The sequence below is a fragment of the Epinephelus fuscoguttatus genome, linkage group LG19 (genome assembly GCF_011397635.1).
Source record: "Epinephelus fuscoguttatus linkage group LG19, E.fuscoguttatus.final_Chr_v1".
NCBI lineage: Eukaryota > Metazoa > Chordata > Actinopteri > Perciformes > Serranidae > Epinephelus > Epinephelus fuscoguttatus.
In genome coordinates, this window is record NC_064770.1 from 18,465,842 (window position 1) to 18,489,737 (window position 23,896).

The following is a 23,896-nucleotide window of genomic DNA, read 5'->3' on the forward strand; positions in this document are numbered from 1 at the left end:
GACTGACACACACTTTTATTGTGTAGAGATGAACCCCTGTCACATGTCGTTGTGGGAGCGCTCCAACAGTCTCGGAAAACGCAGCAGAGATCAATACAGATCGAAGGAAATTGGATTGATGCGTGACAGTGATTTGTGCGGCCCCAAAACGCATCCAGATGCTCAGTGGTAGTGTGTGCCAAACACTGAGGGTGCAGTACATGAACGCTACTCACCACTGGGTGGCTGTACAGTACATGCACCTCAAAGCCTTTGCCTTTCATGTGCTGCCACTCTGGAAGATTTAGAAACAGCTTTGTGCCGTTCATCACTGAACAAAGTGGGTCAAATCAGAGTGGGAGTACTGGGAGCATCTCGCTGCCTCCATTGTGCTACTTGCAAGTTTTGGGCTGAGCTCGGATTTGAGTGGCAGTGGTTCTGTATTGATCTGTAATATAATACTGGGTAGCATTCGCCATGCACATGCTCAATCTGCCACTTCCACTTATGAGGCAATAAACTAGTAATGTAGTGTGCACGTATGAGAGTGCTCTCTTCTCTGCAGAAAACATTGGTTTCAGATATCTCATATGTGCTAGAGAGAAGGATAGGACAGAAGGAAGTGTGACTTTTGTCTCCAGAAGTTGCAGCAGTGAAATTAATGAGTACAGTGTCTGAATGACCTTTGGATGATTGAAGACATGTGCTATTTGAAGGTAAGAAAGTGCAGTGACTTTGAGTGGTGCTGCCTTCTTCATAGATTGTCCACGAAAGTTGTTACACTCCAATACTTTCCAATACTTTCCAATATATCCACTGTAATGACTTCATTATGTCACCGCTATAGGACTTTAATCAGACTGACTGATGGACTTGAACGTCAGTTTCGCCTTCGTCCTGGTTATAACTAAAATCCTTCACTTGTTATTTGCCGTCAACACAAGCAGTTGGGGCCAGCTGGGGAAGTTCTCTAATGATGTGTCCATGGAAACAAGGCAAGGGGTCACATGTGTCTCATCACTCAACACAAAGCCTTCTGTTCGTTTTTTTGCTGAGATTCTCAAAATGATGTCAAAACATATCAAAATCAGAGCGAAGCCTCGCTTTTGTTTTTCCTCATTAGTGAATTAGAGACGGTTTCTGATGTAATTCTCCAGACTCAGGCGTCCGTCTCCTCGTCAGTCTGTTTCTTTAGCGTTGTTTCCCCCTCTTGTTCACAGCTCAGGAGGCAGTCAGTGATAGGAGAAGATTCCTTCTCTCAACATCTGGTGAGAAAACACCAAGTAAAGTTAAAAAACAAACTGTCAAACATCCAATCACGACCCACCCAAGGATTAGGCATTAACTATCATCAGCTTTGAGCTGAAAACACTGGATGAAGGACTAGTTTTAAACACTTAGCTGCAGCTATTATCTCCTTGAATTCATATATGTTTGCCCAACGCACAGCTGAAGTGCTGTGGAAGGTGAAGTAGCTCCAAAATGGCTTTTAAACCCTTTTAGCAGGAGTGTGCAGCAGGGATCTGCAATTTATTACTTCCAAATAACAGATCAGATTTGATCTTTGTTACCTGGGCATTACAAACAAATTTCACTCTCAGTAACTGATTAAATTAAATTGTTCCACATGACATGATGAAGGCTCCAGAAGTGGCTCTTATGTAGATTATTACAGGTAAACAATGATAAGGAAACTCCCTAATCGCAGGATGCTGATAAGCTTTGACTTTGTTGATGCTGATGAAGGGTTCCGTTGGTGAATTGTCAGTGTGTCACGAGCCGGTGCCTGACAGCAGCTTCTGCTATAATGGCCGTGTGTGAAATAATTTCTCCGCTTAGAGAGGCACCTCTATCCCACAGGCGTATAATTAATGTTCCTGTGTCTATTTAAAGCGTTTGTGCACATGCCCTTCCGTTCATGTGTCCTCATGTGCAAACAGAGGAGTGAGAAAATGCATGACGCGTCCTACGATACAAGGGCTTCAAAGTGCTGTTTATGCTACGCTCAGCCTTATTATGGGCTGTAAATGTGACTGTAAGAGTATCTCTCAAAGAGGCACATATACAAAACATAGTGGAGTCAATTTAGCACAAGTAGCATGAAAGATATTGTGTTTTAATGAAATTATTTACATATTAATCAGATGTTTAAGCATCTATTATTCTTTATTATGGTTCAAATGTTAAAACGCTTTGCACAGTAACATAATAGCTCATGGTTGACACATGCAGCCAAACAAAAGGCTTTTGTCCCTTTTATATTTTTCTTTGTAAATGGAAACCCACATCATTTAACATGACATATTATAAAGCTACAGCTTTGTGTTATGTAGGGCCTATACATAAATCAAATAAGCATTAAGCACAGTCCAATAAATAAATAAATGAAATCAAATAATAATATAATATAAAGAATTTTAGTTTGTTGAGACCTTATGTGCACCCTGTAAAGTCTGATAGCTTCTTAGTCTTCTGAGTATTTCATATTTTTAGTATTTAAATCATATCAAAGTGTTATATTAGTAGATGAGCTCATTAGGCAGAACAAAGTCAAAGTGGGCTGCATGACTCCCAGTCTGACTGAGAGATGAACCTGCTCCTTCGTCGCTGGAGATTTTTCTCGGCGACATCCCTCAGCAACAGTCAAGTGGTGCCTTCAGGTGCACATCGTAAACTTTTATTTTTCATTTATTTCAAGTGCTCCTATTGTTGGAAGTAATAATCAACAACACGGAGCATGCACAGACATGGAAAGAGAAAAACTGTCAGTGTTATTTTGATGATATGACACTAGAGTGTTATCGGCTTCCCTATAGGCCTGCTGTGACATGACCATGTAGTTTATTTTAACAAGAGCCCCTACCTTGCTACGAAGTTATGTTCAGGAAGAATGGAAGAGTCATGTCTGGGGTTTTTATTGTTAAATCCACTTAGCACTACAATTAATCCATTAAATCATTAATGTAACACATGGCTATTCATTGAAAAATATTGTCCAACTTTTCTGCTATAGTTTCCCTGTTCTGTTGCTGCTTGGTGCCATATTGTGTGCTTGCATGGCTAATTCTGAAGTACTGTGGCTGACACGGACTCACTGCATCATTTTTGATATTTTTTCAAATGTCAAAATAACTAAAAATGTCTGTAATATGACAGGGTGGTCCACGAAAGCATAAGTCATGATTTTATGGCACCTGAAGCCTAAAAAGTTGCTGGTTTCACTTCAGTACAAATGTCCCATTTTAGCTTAGGTATTTCTTGTCACATTTTACCTGAATGCATTAAGCAAAGTGTTCAGTGAAAATATTAATTATTAGTCCAAAATTTAATAAAATGCAACATCCCCACAGCCATTTTTGTTGTTATACCCTTGTTTTAGCAGAAGTACTCTAATTACCCAAATCAACATGCCACATGGCTGACCTGGCGAGTCACTGATGACTCTTTGCTCTGCTACTACAAGTTGTTTCAGACCAACTAAAATAATTGTTTCATGTAAAGTACATTTGTCCAAGCCCAAGATATAAAACCTTATTTGTCCCATTGTACCTGATGCCCTACATTACTTGACTTCAATCTATATAGAGAGACAGAAAATTTTACTTTGTGTTACTTTTCACTTTGTGTAATATTTTATTGTTGTGCATTTGTGTTACCTGAATTTAGACTGAATATCAAACTATAGCACATTAAACACATCAGGTCAAGCAAGGTCATTAAAGGTCCAGTGCATAGGATCTAGGGGCAACTATTAGCAGAAATGGTATTTAATATTCATAACTTTGTTTTTATTGGTCTATAATCATCTCAATGTAAGAATTGTTGTGTTTTCGTTACCTTAGAATGAGCTGTTTATGTTTACGTACAGGGTGGTTCCTCTTCCACAGAGTCAGCCATGTTGTTTCTACAGTAGCCTACAACGGACAAATCAAACACAGACTCAAGATAAGGCCATTTGCCTTATCACATTGGCTACTGAGTGTCAGACTGAAGCTCCCAGAACCTTCAGTCTGACATCACCTCCATTGAAGGCGATTTACAAGGGGGAGGGAATTTTTTTTCCCCTAACCAATCAGTAGAGATCAACAACTCACCCAGAATCTGACGTCATTAGTATCCATGCCTCGGGGGGTGCCGAAAACAAGCGAGCATTGCCCGTTTAAAATGTCTCCGTCGCCGCGCACGCCCAGCTGCATCGCCGTTAAATCCAGTTTAGAAGCTTCCTTAATTTGGTCCTCCATTAACGGGAGTAGTGGCGAAATACCTCGATAGCATCGTTAATGTGGTCTGTAGGATCTGTAGCGGTCGCCATTGTTGCTATCCTCACCAGTTACCCACCGGCGCACAGCTTGACATCAGCATGGCGCTGATTGGCTAATCGCTAAGCCCACCCCCACCCCTGGCGTTCATTGGTCCATCCATCATTTGGACGAGATAAATTGCAAATTCACTGCAGTATGCCAGACCAGACCAGTGATGCAAGCCTACTCAGTTGAGTGGGCGGGGTCTATGGTCTGGAACCAGGCTAATTGGCTACTGTAGTTCTCCTATATCAGTCATGTCCAAAGTCTGGCCCAGGGGCCAATTGTGGTCCACAGACTGATTTTGAGTGGCCTTCGGCTTGTCTTTTAAAATATAATAGTAATGTTATTATATTTTTTATTTGATATAGCACCTTTCACAGAAAAATAACATTCACAAAGTGCTTCACAAAATGCAATGAATCAATCAAACAATAAAACATGCAATCAATAAAAACAAAGGCAATATAACAATTAAAACAAAGCAACAAAAAGAAAGTAAGAAAAGACCATAAAACACAGAGCAAATACAGGCTACTGAGGACCCAAAAAGAAACACACCAAGGAACAAGCACCAGACAATTTAGGGTGCACAATGGTTGGTCAGTCATACAGTTAATACACATGCACTAAGAAGCACACAGGTGGAACCAATGCATTTTCATAGACAGATGGTAAACAAGCAAACAAACAATTAGCTAACACTACCTATTTCCTGTTAGGTAGCAAACATGGCCACAACTAAGAAGCATAAATTCAAGCGCAAGGGCCGGCGACTTCGGGAGTGGTGGAAAGCTGAATTGATTAATAATGACTGAAAGATGAAACATTCGCATTTATTTTTATTTTCTTAATAACCCGTAATATGTGAGAGGCAGCTGGCAGTTTGTCGCACGGGAGAATGTTCAGTTCTGCAACCTCACCACTAGATGCCACTAAACCTTGCACACTGGACCTTTAATAATGCTACAGTCATAAGTACTCTGAAACATAATAATATAAATTTGATAATATTTATGCATTTTTTGCTTATCTTAACAAGAGCGCCTTCAACCATTCATTAAATTCTCTTTCACCTAAGAAAAGAGACAAACAGGAAGACACTAAACGCTTCATACTTGACCTTTAGGGGCATTTTGGCAGCACACTAAACTAAATGAAGAAATAAACCAGGCTAAAAACAGGAACAAGTAGAATACATACAAGTAAAATGTGTCTGTAACCATCAGCTACGCCCCTCTCACTCAGTACTAAAGCTTTTCCTCTCCCTGTTGCATCTAGCCTCAACCTTTTTGTGTGTGCATGTGTGTGTTTCTCGTGCGGTCGGCTACTAAATGCAATATTTCCGACAGTAGTCGAGGACTGTGAAGTATCGCTGCACTTCCTATGCCCATATTTGGGCGCGCATCGGCGGAGCGTGAGCTCAGGAAGCCTTTCGAAGGACCGAAATGAGCTTTTGTCTGTCGTCTATGGCAAGAAAAATATCCAAACGTTGTTTTCACCCAAGTTGATTGCGTCTCGTCTCCAGAAGAAAAGGAGAGAGTCCTGCTGCAGCGAGCACAGCTTTGATCCACAGCAACTCTGACACACACACACACGCAGCCGCAAAAACACTTCACACTGGAAAACTGTCAGGAGACACAGGTGAGCTGGATCTTTATCATATCACAGCAGGAAAAATGACCTGTTTGCTTTGGAATAATCAAAGCAAAAAGCGTGCATCAGCTTTTCTGAGTCATACTGGCTTTATTAGGGAGGTTGGCTGATTGGCACCTGTTGATCTGAATTTTCCTTGCAGTTGAAAACCATAAGAAATGAGGCATTTTGACTGAAGGTAAAGTTCTGTGCATGAAATATTGTATGCATATGTTAAAGCTCATGAGCTCAGATGTGTTGCACTTTTCTAGATGAGAAGAAACATCATGAATGCAACACTGCATCTGCAAATATGGGCAAAAGTTCTCCTTCTGTGCACTAGAAAGATCTTAAACATGCTTAGAAACCTCTCAAGTTGTCTCTGTGTGAAGCCAGATACTGGAAATCCACTTAAGTGGAATGTTGCATAATGTTGGCTTTACCCAAACTTGACAGGTGGATGAGATTCTGTGAGGCAGTTGATATATTGTTGTGTGTTTTTCTGTTATGTAATCTATTACTCTGCACATCTCAGAAGCTAGACTCGCCCCACACCCATCAAGAATCAAAACATACAGGTGCAACACAGCAGCATCACATCAGATAAAGATAAAGTTGCCATTAAAGATGTCTTGAATGCACTTTTCTTTGCACATATCTAGGCTTGTGTCAGTAACCTGGTCTTCCTAAAATGACAAGTGTCATGAAAATAAAGGCTTGAAATGTGATTTTTAACTCTTGAGCAGCTGACACATAACACTTGCTGAGCATCATACTGTGTGTAAATCAATTTTGCGCTTTGGAGATGCTTGTGGAGTGAGCTCTCTTTCACACACACACACACACACACACACACACACACACACACCCAAAGACAGCAGCCAGAATTATATTTTTCCCCCCAGTGACCGCAGCAGCAATTCCGACTCCTGTAATTTACCTGTGCTTTTAATATTGACAATGACTACATGTGTGGCACATTAAAAGGGTAATAAAAGGGATTGCATTTTTAATGTTCATCAACTGCATGAAACAACAATCTAATAGAGAATAAGCAGAGCAAAATGACTGTGGATGTCTCTGTGTGGCTTTCTGCTCTTTTCTTAAGAAGCAGACAGGTCATAACTCCACTTTGGACTAATCCTCATGAGTCCATTAGTCATGAATTAATCATTTCCTCTTAATATAACGCAGTAGATCAGTGGTCAAAACCCTGCCTATAAATACCAGCTTCCCCAGTGGTCCCCCCTCTGCTACACATTCAAAGAGACATCATATAAAGCTTATGGTAATGATTCACAAATATAGTCCTCAGTTGTTGTGTTCGGAAGTACGGCATTAATTATAGTGACTGAGCAGTTGTATGACTTCAGAGCGTCACTTTTGTTGTAGCGCATCGTCTTGGTGCAGACTGATGTTTGTGCAAGTTTGGAAGTGGCATTGTTGCTTCTGCATAGAGACTCAATGGCTGCTATTTTTGACAGCAGCGTTACAGCTGGAGTGAGTGTTTTTCGGGGGGACAAAGGGTGCATTGTCTGTGGTACAATAAGCAAAGCGTTTGTGCCATTGTTTAAATTTTTATATTTTGTGCGTGGCTGTCAGTGATTTGTGGCTGGTGTGCAGTCAGACACCTTTTTTTTTCAGTTCCAGGGATTTTCTCTGGCAATCAATTTCCAAGCCAAAGTGCTCATCATGTGCCTTGACAACACAGACACTGGGAGCTTCTGGGAATAGCTTGATGCACCGTGTGCTTCTTTGGGCCAGAGCGGGCTCGATTATAGATTATGTGTTATCTGCAGTTGCATACAGTATAGATCACAGCGATGTCCACGCTTTTCACACATCCAATCCACTGGAAAGTTTGTTGATGGTTTGACACACAACTGGCAGCTTGGTCCCACACCGTTATGTCCCTGAGGGCCAGTCAGATAATTACATCGATGGTCGATGATGAGGCTCGGTCGTAAAGGTTATGATAGTCATGCTTTTTAACATCAGCGCTGTAGCATAATCGACTTACAGTTATGATTTGAATGTGCATCACCTCAGGCTGATGGGAATTAAGTTGAGAATGTGCTCGTCTCTTTTCATTCAATTAAACAAACTGTCAAGGTCTTCATAAGAGGAGACGTTTAATGTTCCCCTTTCACTTTGGGGACTCAGGAGGAATGTAATGAATTAAATCCATGCTCCTAATTAGAGATGCACGATATTGGGTTTTCGCCGATATTTTCCAACTACTTTTGGCCGATATCAGTGTCAATAAATGCACATTTTTTTTCCATGTAATTGCAGAGAACAATCAAGATTCTGTTGTAGTGGAATTAATATTATTATGCTTGATCATGATGTTCACGGGGCAAAATAAAGCCTCTTTCCCACTGGACAAAAAAAAAACACCAACACCCGCTAGCATCTGACTTATGTATTTTAATGGGAAAGGCTACAATCAGCATTCACTCCTTGGAGAAATGACTCTGCTGTAGTCACCAGTATTTATCGGCTCCAGCTCCAATTGGCTCCAATCAATATGTATTACGTCACCCACGTGGACGCGCTAATTTTCGCCCCTTCTGTGACACAATACAATGAGGTGCCGCTGTCCGTCTCCATCCAGGCAGTGCTAGAACATTGTTTTAAATCTAGTCGGCACTGAGTCTGAAACAGAGACTGAATACCTAAGAGATATAAAAAAGAAGTAGTCATGGTAACATTGTCACTGGCCTCCATAAAGAGGGGTTAAAACCATGGGGTTCCTGTTTGTACATTCCCATCTGTGTCAGCGTGGGTTTTCTCCAGGTACTCCGGCTTCCTCCCACAGTCCAAAGACATGCAGGTTAATTGGTGACTCTAGATTGCTCGTAGGTGTGAATGTGAGCGTGAATGGTTGTTTGTCTCTGTGTGTCAGCCCTGTGATAGTCTGGCGACATGTCCAGGGTGTACCCCACCTTTCGTCCAATGTCAGCTGGGAGGATAGGCTCCAGCCCCCCGCGATCCCTAATAAAATAAGCCGTTATGGAAAATGAATGATTGGATGTTTTTTAACCTGTTTTCAGGCCCATCGGGACATTGAATGTGTCACATCAAGAAAAATAAATAAATAAATACATAAAAACAGAAAGGTACTCGTCTACTGCGGGGCCGTGTACTGCTCTGGTCTACTGGCAATGGAAAAAGAGTCTATTGCTTTTTTTGACTTCTATTTCCGCGTCTAAAAACCTGCATATGTGCACCAATATTGGTAGAAAAATTGTATGAGAAAACTGTCAACTTCAATATTTATGTTCAAGCAAAACTGTCAGATTCGTTCTACTTAAACAGGCTTTGATGATGCTGATACAATCCCGACCCTGACAATAGCCACAATCAAGGCATATTTGACAGATTTGAACTAATTACATTCACATAATTAAAGCATAATTTTAATGGCTTGTCATATTGGCAGAAATGTTCACTTTGAGCCAATGCCAGTATTTCATTTTAAAGCCTTTATCTACTGATGATGTGTCGATATTATCGTGCCTCCCTACTCCTAATTACGTTGATTGGAAAACAAGGATGTCTGGAATGTCATAATCTCCCCCTCCTCTGTCATTCTCTTTCTCTCCTGCCCATTTGAAACACAAATACCAGTCTAAAGGACAACGCTTTCACTCTCAGACGACACTTGGAGAAGTGCTCGACAACACAAGACTAATGACTTAGAAAGGTGTTTACTTAGAACCACACAAAGACTAATCTTGAGGCGTCCCTTGAAGCTGCTAATAACCCGCTGGTGCAGAACACATTGTAGACCTTGTAACTGTATTGACCTGCTATAGTATCTCTTGCTGTCTTTTGTCTGACCTAGAAGCATCTCGCAGGAAAGGAATGTGAAGTAGCAACAGTAGTTAAGACGTACAAGGTCATGAGTCACATTGAAATATTACCCGTCATGACTGATTTTACTGCATTAAAGGTGAACACATTATAACATCAATGGTATTTTTTTCCCAGCCTTTGTAGAATTCCATTTACCTGTGTTTACCAGCTCCCTTTCCTCTGCTGTTACCATAGAGACACTCCATCCCTATCAGCAAGGCGCCTTTGGCTGCCGGGCTCATTGGCTCTCACAGGAGAGAGACACTGGTGAGCAAGTGTTTCCCTGGCACGACTTCGGCACCAATGTAGCGAGAAAGGCATTTACTTGGCTTTGACAGGGTTTCCTTGGCAGCCGTGCCCCACCGGCGGTGGCACGTCGACCTGTTTTGTCACTATGGGTTGACGGCTGAGACAGAGTGAAATCCAGTTGGGAGAGATCCACTCCCGTAATTGAAATGAGTTCACCTGGGAGACAGCTGCTCTGCGGTGCCTGTTAGCTGTCAACAATCGGTGCTTACCAGCCTGCATGTAGTGGATATGATGTGATGCCTGAGCAGTTTTTCTTTTTTTAAAAATAACATTTTTTTTCCCCTGTTTACCACAGTGAAAAAACACGCCTCAGGTTTTTAGCTGCACGGCCTTTTAAAGATGTCACCAAGAGAGCATAGCACTGTTAAATACAACTCACCCAGGAAGAAGAGCACCAAACAGTGAACACTTTCTCACCTTACCTGCACAAGGCTGTAGCCTCTGACAAAATAGCACCTGGAGGCCTGAGAAATTCAGACCTTCTGGGATACTTCATAAAATCTGTAGTGTGGATAAGAAATAGAAATGTGATTCAAATCAGCAAAATCTGATCTGAACATTTGTGATTCATTGACATTTCATTTGGCAAAAGTACACTGCTGTTTGTAGGAAAATTAGGGATGCATTGATATGGAGTTTTTCAACTGATACCGATAATCAATAACTACCTGCTTCTCATGACCGATAACCGATACGATAATGGATAATTTCACATTTTGGTATTTTGAAAAGAAGTGTATAAGTTGTAGTTTATGTAAACCTGAGGGTAAGGAAGGAAAGGAAATATGGCTGATTTAATATTCCATAGCCCTGATCTAACCAAATCAAACTGACATCACTGTTGCTAACACAACAGAAACAAAGAGCAGTTCTGACCCTTCCATACCTGTCAGCATAAGTAACAACTCCCCTGCCCCCATATAACCCTCCACCACAAATGAACATAATAAATACAAAGCTGTGAGAGTAAAATTACTTTTAATCAGTATTACATTTATAGCTAACAGTAACAAAGAGGGAAATTGGAAATTGGAAAGCCAGTGTTGAGTGGAGTCTCTACTAACAGAGACAAACAGTAACAGCTGAATCATATGAACGCATTAAATGTGCATCAGCAGGTCCGCGTTACTGATGTATGAAATGTTTTTATCAATAGACTATCCTACCACTACTAAGTAGAACATCAGTGCACTATTGATTCACCTCATTAACACTCATCTCAGACAAACAAGCGGCTGTGTCTCACACACACGCAGCCAGAGACATAACAATATAACCGCTAACTGTGACATTACATGGGTAGTGGTCATCAATAAGTTTAAGAATAGAGTCGAGCCTTTTAAAAGCTTGGTGTTGGATGTAAACCGCTGCTGCTAATTAACCTTGTGCTAACACTCTGGAGACGGTCCTTCGGCACTGTGTCTAACCTGTGTCGGGCAGTCGGGGATCAGCGCAATCCTGTTGTCTTCCTCTGGAACTGTGAAAGACGTCCACACTGTGACATAGTTTGCCCTCTAGACAGCGTGCTACAGTTGTTGTTCTTCTTCTCTGTGTACATGTACTGCCCCGCACTGTGTCGAGTGTGTAGATGCTGCCCTTCTTAAGTCAATGAAAGCCGTCTGGTGTCATATTATTGGCACTATTTATCGGCCGTCATTTTATTAATGCGTAATTATGAAAATGTCCCATTATCGAACGATAATTTTTCGGCTCGATATATATTGGGAATCCTTAATGAAAATAATGATAATTTGAAAATCAGTGTTTTTCCTTAAAATACGTTTTCTTGCACTGATCCATTAATAGCAAAGTATTGAAGTGGTAACTCCTCCCTTTTCCACACAATGGACCTGTACATTTGATGTGACAAAACTGGCAACGAGGCCGAACTATTTAAAAGAATACTTTACCTTGTAACCTGACCATTTGTATATCAGTTACTACTACTGCGTATTTTTTGGGATTTGTAGAGAAAACTTGGTTTATTTGCGTGGTGAAAGCAGAAGCCAACAAATTCTTCATGAATTGAAGTACACTGGGTCCACGTTAAACAACAGCAAAACATCCTTTTACAAACTCTCACACAACTCCTGCAATCTAAAACATTATGATTTGAAACCCTTCCGCCTACGAGTAGTTCGCCCTGAGTGTGCCTGTTGAGCTCCGCTTCAGCAGAGTTCAAACGCATGGCCAAGCTCAGTAGTCAGCCATACATGAAACTCTTTATACTGACATGTTTTAAATTTTTTAAAAGGTTTTAGTAAAAATGTATGTGTTTGAGAAGCACTAAGCATACGACTGGATAAGCGAGACTTGGATTAGACTGAAGGAGTTGTGTGAGTGTTCGTGAACCACTGTTTCAGCATAGTTTTGCAGTCTTTAAACACAAACCCCCGAGTACTTCCATTCATTAAGAATGGTATTCTTTGTTCACCGTGGAGACAGGGAGGCATGCAAGAAAAACGTTTTCTTCACAAGGTAAAGGTAACATGCGGTGAGTAATTGGCCGTTTTGCAGATGAAGTATTCTTCAATGGTTCATATAATATATTGGCCATATATGAACTATTACCTTGAAAGAGGTTTCTGAACTTAGCCATTATACTTTCATGTTCCTGACGTATTTCCAGTTCAGCCACATTGGAGATTGACAGCAGAAAGTATCAACAACCCTGAGATTCAGTCAGACTCCCACAGCAAGAGCTTCCTCAAGACGTTTAGGAGTGGCGTTTAAAAAGCTGACAAGAATAAATCCATCATGCAAGAGGCAGCTACTCACAACAGCCTCAACAGATCCGAAAGCAATACCACAAGATATGTTGCTGTGTTGACAACTAGTTGGCAGGCAGAATGTTTATACATCCGCCACCTCTGGGTGAAAGCAACAAGCTTACACCTTATTCCTGTCTGACAAAAAAAAAGGATATTAGAAGAGTTTCTCACTTGAAAATGACACAATGATCCTCATGCAGCAGCACTTCCCTTAAATTTCTTACATAGTTTATTTTAATTTTCTGTTAAGAGAAAAAAAAGTCATCTCCAGATGCACCAAACATTCGTAGCCATCCAAACCTGCTTTTTACCCAGGTGTGCTAAAAGATGAATCTCTCTTGATCATAAATTGGAAGTGCATGGCAAATTGTTTGTAATTCCCATAGGTAATGCCCGCTTAACACCTTCTAAGGGCAGGTGTTGTGCCGTGTGCAAATACTCTGGCACATGCCTAAGAATCGACCCTACACTAAGGCCTCGGATGCAAACTACCAAGCATCAATCTCAGACCGGGGTCCGACAACAACACAGCTGTGCTCCATTGAGTCTAAAGGCCCGAACATACTCGGGCAGAACGTATGCAGAACGGACTCCGCGAGGAATGTCTGCAGTCATTTGGGCTTTCATAGTTGAACGCACTTCCGCATTGTAGTTTCCTGTAAAAATGTCCGTGAAAAATGCCCGCGATGTGAAAAATACATGCCGAGCAGTCACTGGTGCGCGGAGCGGAGTCCGCATGGTCGTAAAATCAGCGCACAGGGCTTGCGGACGTCCGCTTTGAGTCCGCGCGGACCTCTGCAGAGTCCATTCCGCCCGAGTATGTTAAGTTAGTTTAGTTTAGTTAATGCAGTCATTTCAGATTTCCTTCATCTTCAGGCTGGCTTTGTGGATTTGGAGCTAAATGTTGTGCCTGGGGCATGTCGTGTGTCAATGATACTTGTTACCTGGAGAGGTTGGAAAAAGATATACATTTCTTCCCTGTTCCAAAACCAAAAGCAGACCCTGAGAAGTGTAGGGTTAGCTAGCTGGCTACTGAAGATATAGCCTACTGAATGTATACACATGCTGCTTTTGCTTTTTAATTATTATATAAAAAGACCGACCCTGCTGTACAGGAACCAGTGAAGGGAAGCAGGGAAACTTTGCTGATTTTCAACCAGCTCTGTGTCATTGCATTGTGCGCAGATGAGCGTTGTTTGACTTCCCCCAGAGATCCCTGCCTGTGTGACGGCTGAGGTCCAGGTGCTGGCAGCGGCACGGGGGCGAAGCCAAACACTGTTCATCTGCACATACTGCGATGCCACAGAGCTGGTTCAACATCAGCAAAGTTTCCCTTTACATTCATTGTCTTCTGTGGCGATCAGCAGTGATGTGGTGGTTCACTTTTACACTGTGATCTGTAGCCTACAGTTCGGCTTTAGCTTCTAACTATCTTTGCCTTTTTAACCTGTTGTTGCTGCTGAGTCAGTTTGACATCCTGGATATATCCTTCAAACACAGACTTAAACAAAGCAAACATGATTTTCCAGAGTGTGAGTTCTGGCATTACAGAAAAATCAAAAACCAAGCAATGGTAAAGCATTTGTGATGCTGTAAATGTCAGTAGAGGTCAGCTAAGTGACTGAAATTTTAGAAAATAAAGGTTTGACATGAAACTGGAAGCAAAGAAAATGTATGCCCAAGAGTTTTTCTCGACTTAATTGGGATCAGTTGACGAATAGTATTTCTTCAGCTGGTGAATTTAATGATCCCATAGTTATAATTACTCCACTCTATAATTAATCTAAATTTGATTATATAAACTTGCGTTGGACAATTTGTGGATTGTGAAAACAAGATGTTTTTTTCTTGTCTTGGTGAGAGAACTCTCAAACACTCGTAAAATCTTTTCTCACCTCAGAGAAGAGCCAAAATAAGACAACACTGGGGAATACCAGAAATGACTGGGTGTGAACAAAATAAAAGTGATTCACGAATATGAACAAAACTAAGGAAATTTGTTCAAATGTCGCTTCCTGCATGAGGCCCGCTGATGGTATCTGACATGGAAGGAGCACAGACACTTCAGTCTAATTGAGTAAAGTGTGGATGTTCCAAGTGGATATCAGGTGTCAGCCTCCTGGATCAATAGCATACTGTCCTTTGGCTCAGTCCAGTGATGCAACACGTACCACAAATTTCTGGCTTATTCCGAGCTGGGGAGACTGACTGCACGGCTGCTCTCTGTGCAATTGGCCTGGAGCACCGAGTGATAGCAGTCGTGCAGGCAAATATGTTTCATTTTCTGGATCCATTTGGTGTAAGCACAGTAATTCAAAACAGGCAGCCTTCAACAGTGCCATAAAAGAGAGGGAAAAAAAATTAACATTGCTTGCAAAATGAGCAGCATCAGCTCAGAATCTCATCCCACGGGCACAATGAGCTAATTGTCCTCTATTACAGTTTGTTAATAACAGTGACGATAGTGCCTTTTTTTTTTTGCCGGTTGGAGAATCGGAACACGCTCCCGGCCCGGCGGTTCACTGCTTCTCTTTCGCACAGATGTACAGACATCGCCTGTCAACTATTGAAAAGAGTGTCTGACTGTCTGAGTCTCTTTGGCTGTCTTCTGAAACAACTTTTCCATCAATCAAAGCCTCCCTCTTGTGTCCTTGTCGTTCCTATTTTTTTTTATTTATTTATTTTTTTATTTGAGTCTCTTCTTCCTCTGCAGCCGTTCATCAGCACACTGACTATTGCAGGCTCTCAAAAGACCCTCAGATATCGAGGTAGAGCCGGTATCACAGTTAGCATGCAGTAAATTGGACAAGGGACGAAAGGGATTGGCTGCTGTTAAGGAGAGTCTTTGATTTTACAACAGGCTCTTCAGTTGCTAGGCAGATGTGTGAGCATCCTCGAGTGTTTCGCCGAAGGAACTCCTGACATTTATGTGATTATTGACCTTGAAATCAGATCATTCTGATGTTTTTTTTTTTACTTGAGGTGAATGGTGAAACTCAGGCAGCGGTGTAAACAGTCTTGCTGCCACGGTGACTTTAAAAATGTGTCAGCTAATAAATGTATTCTGTTCCTCTGGGGGTTTTGTAACTGACTTCAGTATTGAACTGCAGGTATTTATAGACGCCCAACCTTGTCTCGAAATTAAAAGGATTAACTCCTAATAAAGGGTAGATGTACTGCAGACATGAGAGGAAGTTCGGTGACTAATTTTTGCCAAATAAAAAAGAATGGGGCATTACACCTAAAGATAATATGTTAACGCCAATATGTGGGCCTTGAGTAATCACAAGGAGTAGTATATTCCTATTAAACTGTTTATATTTTGGCTTCCTGTGCCTATAGACTCGGCTTTGGTCATAGTTAAAAGCTGATTTAGAAAAGCAATTGATTCTGCCACTGCAAATAAACTGTCAAGTTTGCTTACTTTCCCCTTTTTTCTTTACCTCTTTATTCGGGGGAAATGCAGACATGCACAGTTTCATTAGATATCCTTTAACAGAACAGTTCATTTTATTCTCCGGCTCCTCCACTGCGGGGAGCACTGACGGTGCACAATATTGTTATGAGGTCATATAATTCAGTTATACTTCACAGCCCGAAATGAAAGTTCACTTTATGGCCCTGAGAAAGACCCACTCGGTCTCGGCGAATTGCTTAGCAACACAGTGCCAATCTCTCTGAGGTCGCCAGATAGGCTCATTTTTCTGAATTCATGTTTCACAGTCACGACTGCCCTAGTTTACCTTTCTCTGCAAATGCTCGGACAACTTTCCTGCTTCTGTTGAACCATATCCAAGTGAAAAAGAATGATTTTCTACAATATTTGTGGAGGAAATATATTGCCTGTATAGTCCAATTCCTTCCTGTGTTGCTGTCTTTTTCAATAATGCTGGTTTATGCTACTAAAAATTAACCGTTGTTTTTGTAATCTTATTCATTAATCAGAGGTTTAGGCCCATGCGGATTTATGAAAACAGCAATGTGAAACATTCTGGGAAATTGAAAAGGACTTTAATAGAGGTTGTTCCTTAATGATAAATTATTTGTCCACAAATGCAACAGTTGGTCACCCAGTCCCTTTTACTGGCCTGGTGTAGCTACACGTTTTGACAGATGAATGTCTGTCTCAATTAGAGGCCTGGTCTGGTTGCCAAACAGTTCATTTTTTTAAGGAAGTTCTTCGAATGTATAAAACTGGGTTGTTGGCTACCTCAAATTATGTGTCCATTCCTCGACTGTCATGCAAGTTATTCATATTCCTTTAATCCACAAGGGTCCTCAGATCAAAAGAGTTTTTCCATAAAAAATAATCCAAGTTGTGAGTATTGTTTTAACAGGGTAAAGTGGTGTTGTGTCGGTGTGCCAAGTGCCGTAATCCTCAAGAAGCGTAACTCTCTGATGCGCTGTCTGCTGGGGCTAGATTAATTGAATGACTCATAATTTATATGTTCTCTGAAGCCTAATTTTGAAACAAGTAATATTCATACTGGTATAAATGAACAGTTTGACTGTATTTCTGATCTTTGCTGAGCAACAGTTCTGTGTGAAAGGAATTAAAGGCCTGTCCCATATAGACACCTGTCCCAAATATAAGCCTGTGGATTTCAGTGGGTTAAGCAAATAATAGACTGGGCGATTAATTGAAGTTTCATAGCTTGTAATTTTCATTCATTCATTCATTCATCTTCTAACCGCTTCATCCTCTTGAGGGTCGCGGGGGGCTGGAGCCTATCCCAGCTGACATCGGGCGAGAGGCAGGGTACACCCTGGACAGGTCACCAGACTATCGCAGGGCTGACACATAGAGACAGACAATCACTCACGCTCACATTCACACCTACGGACAATTTAGAGTTATCAATTAACCTAGTCCCCAATCTGCATGTCTTTGGACTGTGGGAGGAAGCCGGAGTGCCCGGAGAGAACCCACGCTGACACGAGGAGAACATGCAAACTCCGCACAGAAGGGCTCCCACGCCCGGGATCGAACCGGCAACCCTCTTGCTGTGAGGCGAGAGTGCTAACCACCACACCACCGTGCCGCCCGCATGTAATTTTCGATACCCATATATTGATAAATATAAAGCCAGCAGCCAGCATAAAGGCTGGAAACCGCTAACCTGGCACTGTCCGAGCCTAAGTTATAAGTCGGTCCGGCTTTGCGTGCATGTTAGTGCATGTGTGTATCCCACTGGCTAGCTAATCACTTTGCATTGTATTCACAGGGCAGTTACCTCTGATATGAGGACGTAGTAGCACATACCCCCGGTTCCTCCCCGTTGAGCTCCGTTAAGTGGCATTTATACTTGTGCATCAGCTCAATGCAGAGCCTGCACCGTAGCCTACGGACGAGGCCTACAAGGCATTTATATTTGTTCAGTGGTGTGTCAGTGTCACTCTGCAGTTACACCTCCAAAACACTAGTCGGCGGCAGGGTTTCTGTGAAGTGTTGTAAAGTGTAGTTCATTCAAAACACACATTAAACATGGCTTAACAGCGACAGTTTCAAACACAAGTACACAAATCAGCTTTACTATAACTCGCAGCATGCACAGACAAACATTTGTCATGGACACATTTTCACCACAAATACAACACGCTAATGTTTTTAGCAAAAGCCTATGGCATTTTACATTGTATAAATTAGCCTAGCAGCTAGCAGACTTTTCCTCTACTCATATGAAGCCAGGGACAACAGCAACATTTAACAAAGATAACGTTACAAAATCCTGCTAGATTACAACTCACAAGGTTCACCGACAAAACAAGTGTCTCATACTAAACACATTTTCCAAACAAAGCCTATGGCATTTTACATTGTATAAATTAGCCTAGCGACAAGCGGATATTTCCTTGGCTCAGATGAAGCATTGATAAATCCCATCTCTGAATGAAAAATTGCACACAAGACTTAAAATGCTATTTTAGTGGAGGCTTTATTGTCGTCACAATTTATTGTTTCTTATCTGTGAAATTAAAGTAAATAAAACCTTTGTTTCCACTGAGGGAAATGGTTTCAGCTTACAAAAAAAGACAGGTGGTCTGTTTCACTGCAGCATGTAGTTTCTGGGGAGTTGCACGTCAGGCTAGGGCGTAGGGTATGGCGCAGGCTCTGCGTCGAGGTAGAGCCTACGCTGTAGGTACGGCATCAGAAGTATCAATCTGGCATTTGTGCTGTCAGCATTGGTGCATCATAAACTGCTAGCCGCTGGGAACTGTGTCCAGACAACTCATACGGTCTGAATTTCACGCTTTAATCCAACTTTAATTATAACACTTTTACTATACAGGAAAGTACACAAATTGTTACTGAATGTGTTTCTCATTAAATCACAAGTGCTTCTTTATCAGACTGCTTCTCTTTACAACCCTCATTACAGCACACTTTTCCTATAAGCTCCTTTTGTTGACTCTCAAAAGTCAAAATCTTATTATTCTATTTTCACATCATCATACTGAGCTGTTTTTGCAACATATTCTGGGTCTTGTTATTAGATCCTCTATTTTTTACCCTGCAGAGGCTCCAGGTCTACAATTAAGACATCCAGGGGAATCATTTCTAAACATAGCTTTTACTTTGCTTTATTGCAGAGTCTCGCCATTTCATTTTAGCGATCCAACAGTTTTTATGACTTTGTTGTTATGGGGCTCTTGCGGCTCACAGCTCTGCTGGGCTTCTTAATTTGCATATTTCTTACAAAGTATGATCCCAGAAATAAAGGTCGACTGACTCTGAACTGACCAGACCCAAAGGTGCAAGATAAATTGCACACCCTGCGGCATCAGACAGAAATAGAAAGCACCTTCTGCTGAGGAAGAGTATAATTATGTTAAAAGAGCAAGGGGGTGATTATGCAGCTGATTAGACCAAAAGAATCCCCCGAGCCAACTGTATTTCCAGAAACAACTGGTTTCATAAATATGATCCCGCAGCGGAAATGAATTGTACATATTGTGACTCACTTCTCTATAATAGAGGTTGTGAATTACATAAACTCTGCCAATCATGGGGTGGACCAGGGCGACAGCATCTTGATGTTTGCCCCTTTGTGTCTGTTCTGGCAGTGAGAGATCATGACGACCCTGCTCGACCTGAAGAGTAGCGTGCTGAGGCAGGTGCAGAGGAGCCAGTCGCTGAGGAGCCGAAGGGAGCCGCCACCCACCGCCAGCAGCCCCCTCACGCACTGTCCTGACCCCTTACCTCGCAGGTGAGTCACTGGGGTTTGCAAGCATACACACAACTGCAAGTAGCTGGTTTTGGGTCATTATGGTGGTTTGTCATGGATGCGGCATTCGTGGAACTTTGGTGCTGTCTTGTTTGACATAGTGGTTTTATGACTGTTTTTTACTTATAATTTAACTGATGAACATGTATTGATGCTGACTGAACTGAAATCCCTCTGGGCACACTGATTGGCAGAAGCGTGTTGCCTGATTTTATGAGATCAAAAGTAAAGTTGTGATGCACTTCCAGCCTTTGCTTTTTAGATTACCTATTGCGTTGCTGTCAGACACAAATTAAGCCTCGCTTGAGTTTGAGCAAGAAGCAGCACACCGACTGTTTATTAATATATTACTGTTTCTAGCTATAGTTAATATTTGCTTGATTGTTACCGCTTAGGAAAAGTAATCGCTTTCATAATGAAAGTCTTTTTTTTTTTTTTTTTGAGGAAAATTAAATTGCAGCGTAGCTCCGGAAGATGACAGCCCTTCGAAGACGGCGGCACAAGCTCATAAGAAATAATTCCTGTCTGTTATTCATTTGTTTTTCGGTTGGCCGTCCAGCCGAAGCCACAGGTCATTATTTCTTGTCAACAGAATGTTTTAATGTGTTTGGCATTTATTCCAGAGTTGTGACTTGCTGTGAGCAGGCAATGCACAAGCTGCCTCTCCCCCAAGGACACATCAACCACACTATTACATGCACAGTCAGGCTCTGAGGGCACTGCAGATGCTGTTTTCTTGTGTATCAGTTTACACCCCATGGTTCTGATGTCCACATGTCTCCTTCGACATGAGGGTGCAGCACACTGCTGCTTGCTGTTTGCTATTGAGTGATGAAGATATCATGCACATCACATAAGAGCAGCACATCACCTTATGTTGTAGTTTGTCTATGGACGTCTTTTGTGTGTGTATTCAGTATACATCAAAGTTACAGGTACATGGGTGATCGGTGGGATAATGGGATCAAAGGTTTTGTGTGTGCGTATACTGTATGTACATGTGTGGCCACGGTATGTGTCATTGCATTTATTTTTGTATGTATTTCAGACATAAAAAATGAAAAGAAATAAAAAATGAAAAGAAATAAAGAACAGATAAAGGTCAAAAGTCAGGCTTTTCTTGGTAATATGCTAACTTAATAGTTTTGTATGTGAATTGCCAAAAACAAAAAAGATCAAGTTTTCTATATCATTAAGATGTCACATTGGACCGGAGTGGAAACGTTTAGGTGATTAATTGATTAGTCGATCAAAAGAAAATAAATCTACAACTATTTTGATATCAGTTTAATAATTTCAGTCACTTTTCAAGCCAAATACTCCAAATATTTAGGGTCCGGGCAGCTAAGCTGCCAGGACACTATTGTAATCCTAGGTATTCTTCTTTCTTTTTCTTCTTCTTCCAAGGAAATCATACTTCCCATGGGTGAAAACTCACCAAACTTTGCACAAAGGTCCAGTCTCATGCCAGATATCCTCAGCTGTAAACTCAAGCCAATAGTCCTGATGGTGGTGCTACAACAAGCGTCTAAAGTTCAAAACTTTGAAAATTCATAACATCAACCATACGTGCTACAACTTCACAACTTTCATCAAACTGTAGCCCCAATACTGAAGAAACTTTTGTATATTTAAACTTATTAAAAATATATTATGTACTATTATGAAGTTCATCACTGTTCTTTTCAAAAACTGTAAAACTTCTTAAACCTATCTCCTTCCACAGTTTTTGCTCAATTGACACCAAACTTGCTACAGAGCATCTTCAGACTGTCCTACAAAAACTATGTTTCTCAGATTTTTGATTTATCAAAAATTGAGCCTACAGTGCATCAAAATGTTTGATTGTAAACATATACATGCAAATTCTTGCTAAATAAATCTTCAGTGCTCATGAAAAAAATGACAAAATTCTAGAGTCATGGTAGATGATGTGTGGCAAATTTCAGAATTTTATCTCAAAAACTGAATTTTTGACAGCATTTTGAATTTTGCTCTAATGTGAACAATTGGAGTCAATGTAAAAATGACAATTTTAAACATCGGTTTTTCACTTATGAAGCAAATCAATCATTGTTACAAACAAATTACCAACATCTCCATGCTGTCTAGATGCAATATGTGTATTTTCAGATTTTTGTTTCAATAACTGATTTTTTTTTACAGTGGTTTGAAATCTGCTTTTCCATGCATGGACGGCTGCTAAACCTGCACGTCTGGCTTAGTCAATTTGTGAAGCTACACAGGAGTTGTCACTGACTAATTAGCTCAGTGAGCTAGAAATTGATTCTTAGTCTCAGAGGTTGTGAGTTCAAGCCTCAGCTGATGCAAAAGGCACATTGTGTTGCTAAATTCCTAAATGTCTTCCAATTCTTCTGCTTGTTGCTCAGAATTGCCTAAAAATGCCTGGACCCAACCCATCGCTGCACAGCAGCTATAATTAATGGTTACATCTTCCCAAATGTAAGGAATTGCTGCCTTTCCTTGCCGTGAATTCTACAAAATGTAATATCTTTTAGTTTTGGACTGTTAGTCAGACAAAAGAAGCAATTTGAAGGTGTTGCTTAGGGTATTGGGAAACTGCGATGGCTATTTTTCAATATTTTCTGACATTTAATAGATTAAAGAAACATGGAACAACCAAGAACATGGGGCAAATCCACTTTTCATCTTGTGAACATGCCATCCAGATAATAAAATATGAAAATGTACACGTCTAAGAAATACTGTATGAAGTATAAATCTTACTGCTATATTAGTATGTTATCGTAATAAATGTGCACTGTTCGAATTTACTAAGATGTTACTTTTAGGCTGGAGATATTGCGTTTTAACCACACACAGACAACCATCTGCATCGTGAACGGAATAGTTCACAGACTTATTACTGGAGGATTCCACTAGCATGCACACAGGATAACTTAAACCGTGTTGAACTTCCGCATTTGCAGGATGTAAACAATAAAGATGGCGACTCTTGAGACGGTTACAATGTAATTAATTCCTGCAGACCAGGTTAGAAAAGGCGACAGCTGCTTCACTGCTGATGGTATGTATCATGCAAGCGGAGACAATGGCAAGTAGGGGTGTGTTCCGAATCACATACCTTTTCTTTTTACTTCCAAGTAGGTGCTGCAGCTGCCCTAAAAAGTACGTAATGTTGCATGCAGTATGCACAAAATCAGGACATACTGCTTCTTCATAACATTATGCCCTGAACCTTGACCCTCTTACTCATGTATCTGTTACCATGGAGACAAAACAAAACGCATTCACTGAGCTCACCAGAGATGGAGGTCAACCTGGACAACTCTGATGTTGTTATTTTGTAACTGCATACATTGTAGATTCTAACATATTATATTCACAAAAGTAAAATTACATAGGCTATACATGTCCTTGTGATTGTTTCATTGATTATTTTATTCAGTTAAACAATTACTATTCCTATTATTGCTAATCGACTGGTCATCAGTCACCTGAATGTGATGGCATCCATCATTGTGACTTCTGACAGTCCATGTGACGTATCTTTCGCTGCAGAGGATTGTGAATATCCAGAAAAGCATGCTGGCTTGCATACTGCAAAATCTAACTGGATGTAGCAGAAGATCCTGGTATTTTTGGCACATATTATGTATTGGGACATACTAATTTTTTTCTTGCATACTATATAGTATGGTAGTATGGGGATTGGTTTGACAGTATGTTTCTCTGGGTCGGAGTATAAGCAAGCAGTCACCATTTCTATTTCATGAATGTAAAAAATACAACGCCACGCCTACATATAGGGTCAGGGTCAGTGTTTGAAAAG

General features: G+C 41.0%; 1 protein-coding gene across 1 annotated transcript in view; it reads left to right on the forward strand.

The window, feature by feature from the left end:
• The first annotated feature begins 5,692 nt into the window (after positions 1–5,692).
• baiap3 (BAI1 associated protein 3) overlaps positions 5,693–23,896 on the forward strand; it is a 57,007-nt gene continuing 38,803 nt past the window's right edge. Inside the window, exons 1-2 of the mRNA XM_049560567.1 lie at positions 5,693–5,924; positions 19,922–20,064. Of these exons, the coding sequence (XP_049416524.1) occupies positions 19,931–20,064 (134 nt within the window). The 5' untranslated portion in view covers positions 5,693–5,924; positions 19,922–19,930. The remainder of the gene's footprint in view (positions 5,925–19,921; positions 20,065–23,896) is intronic.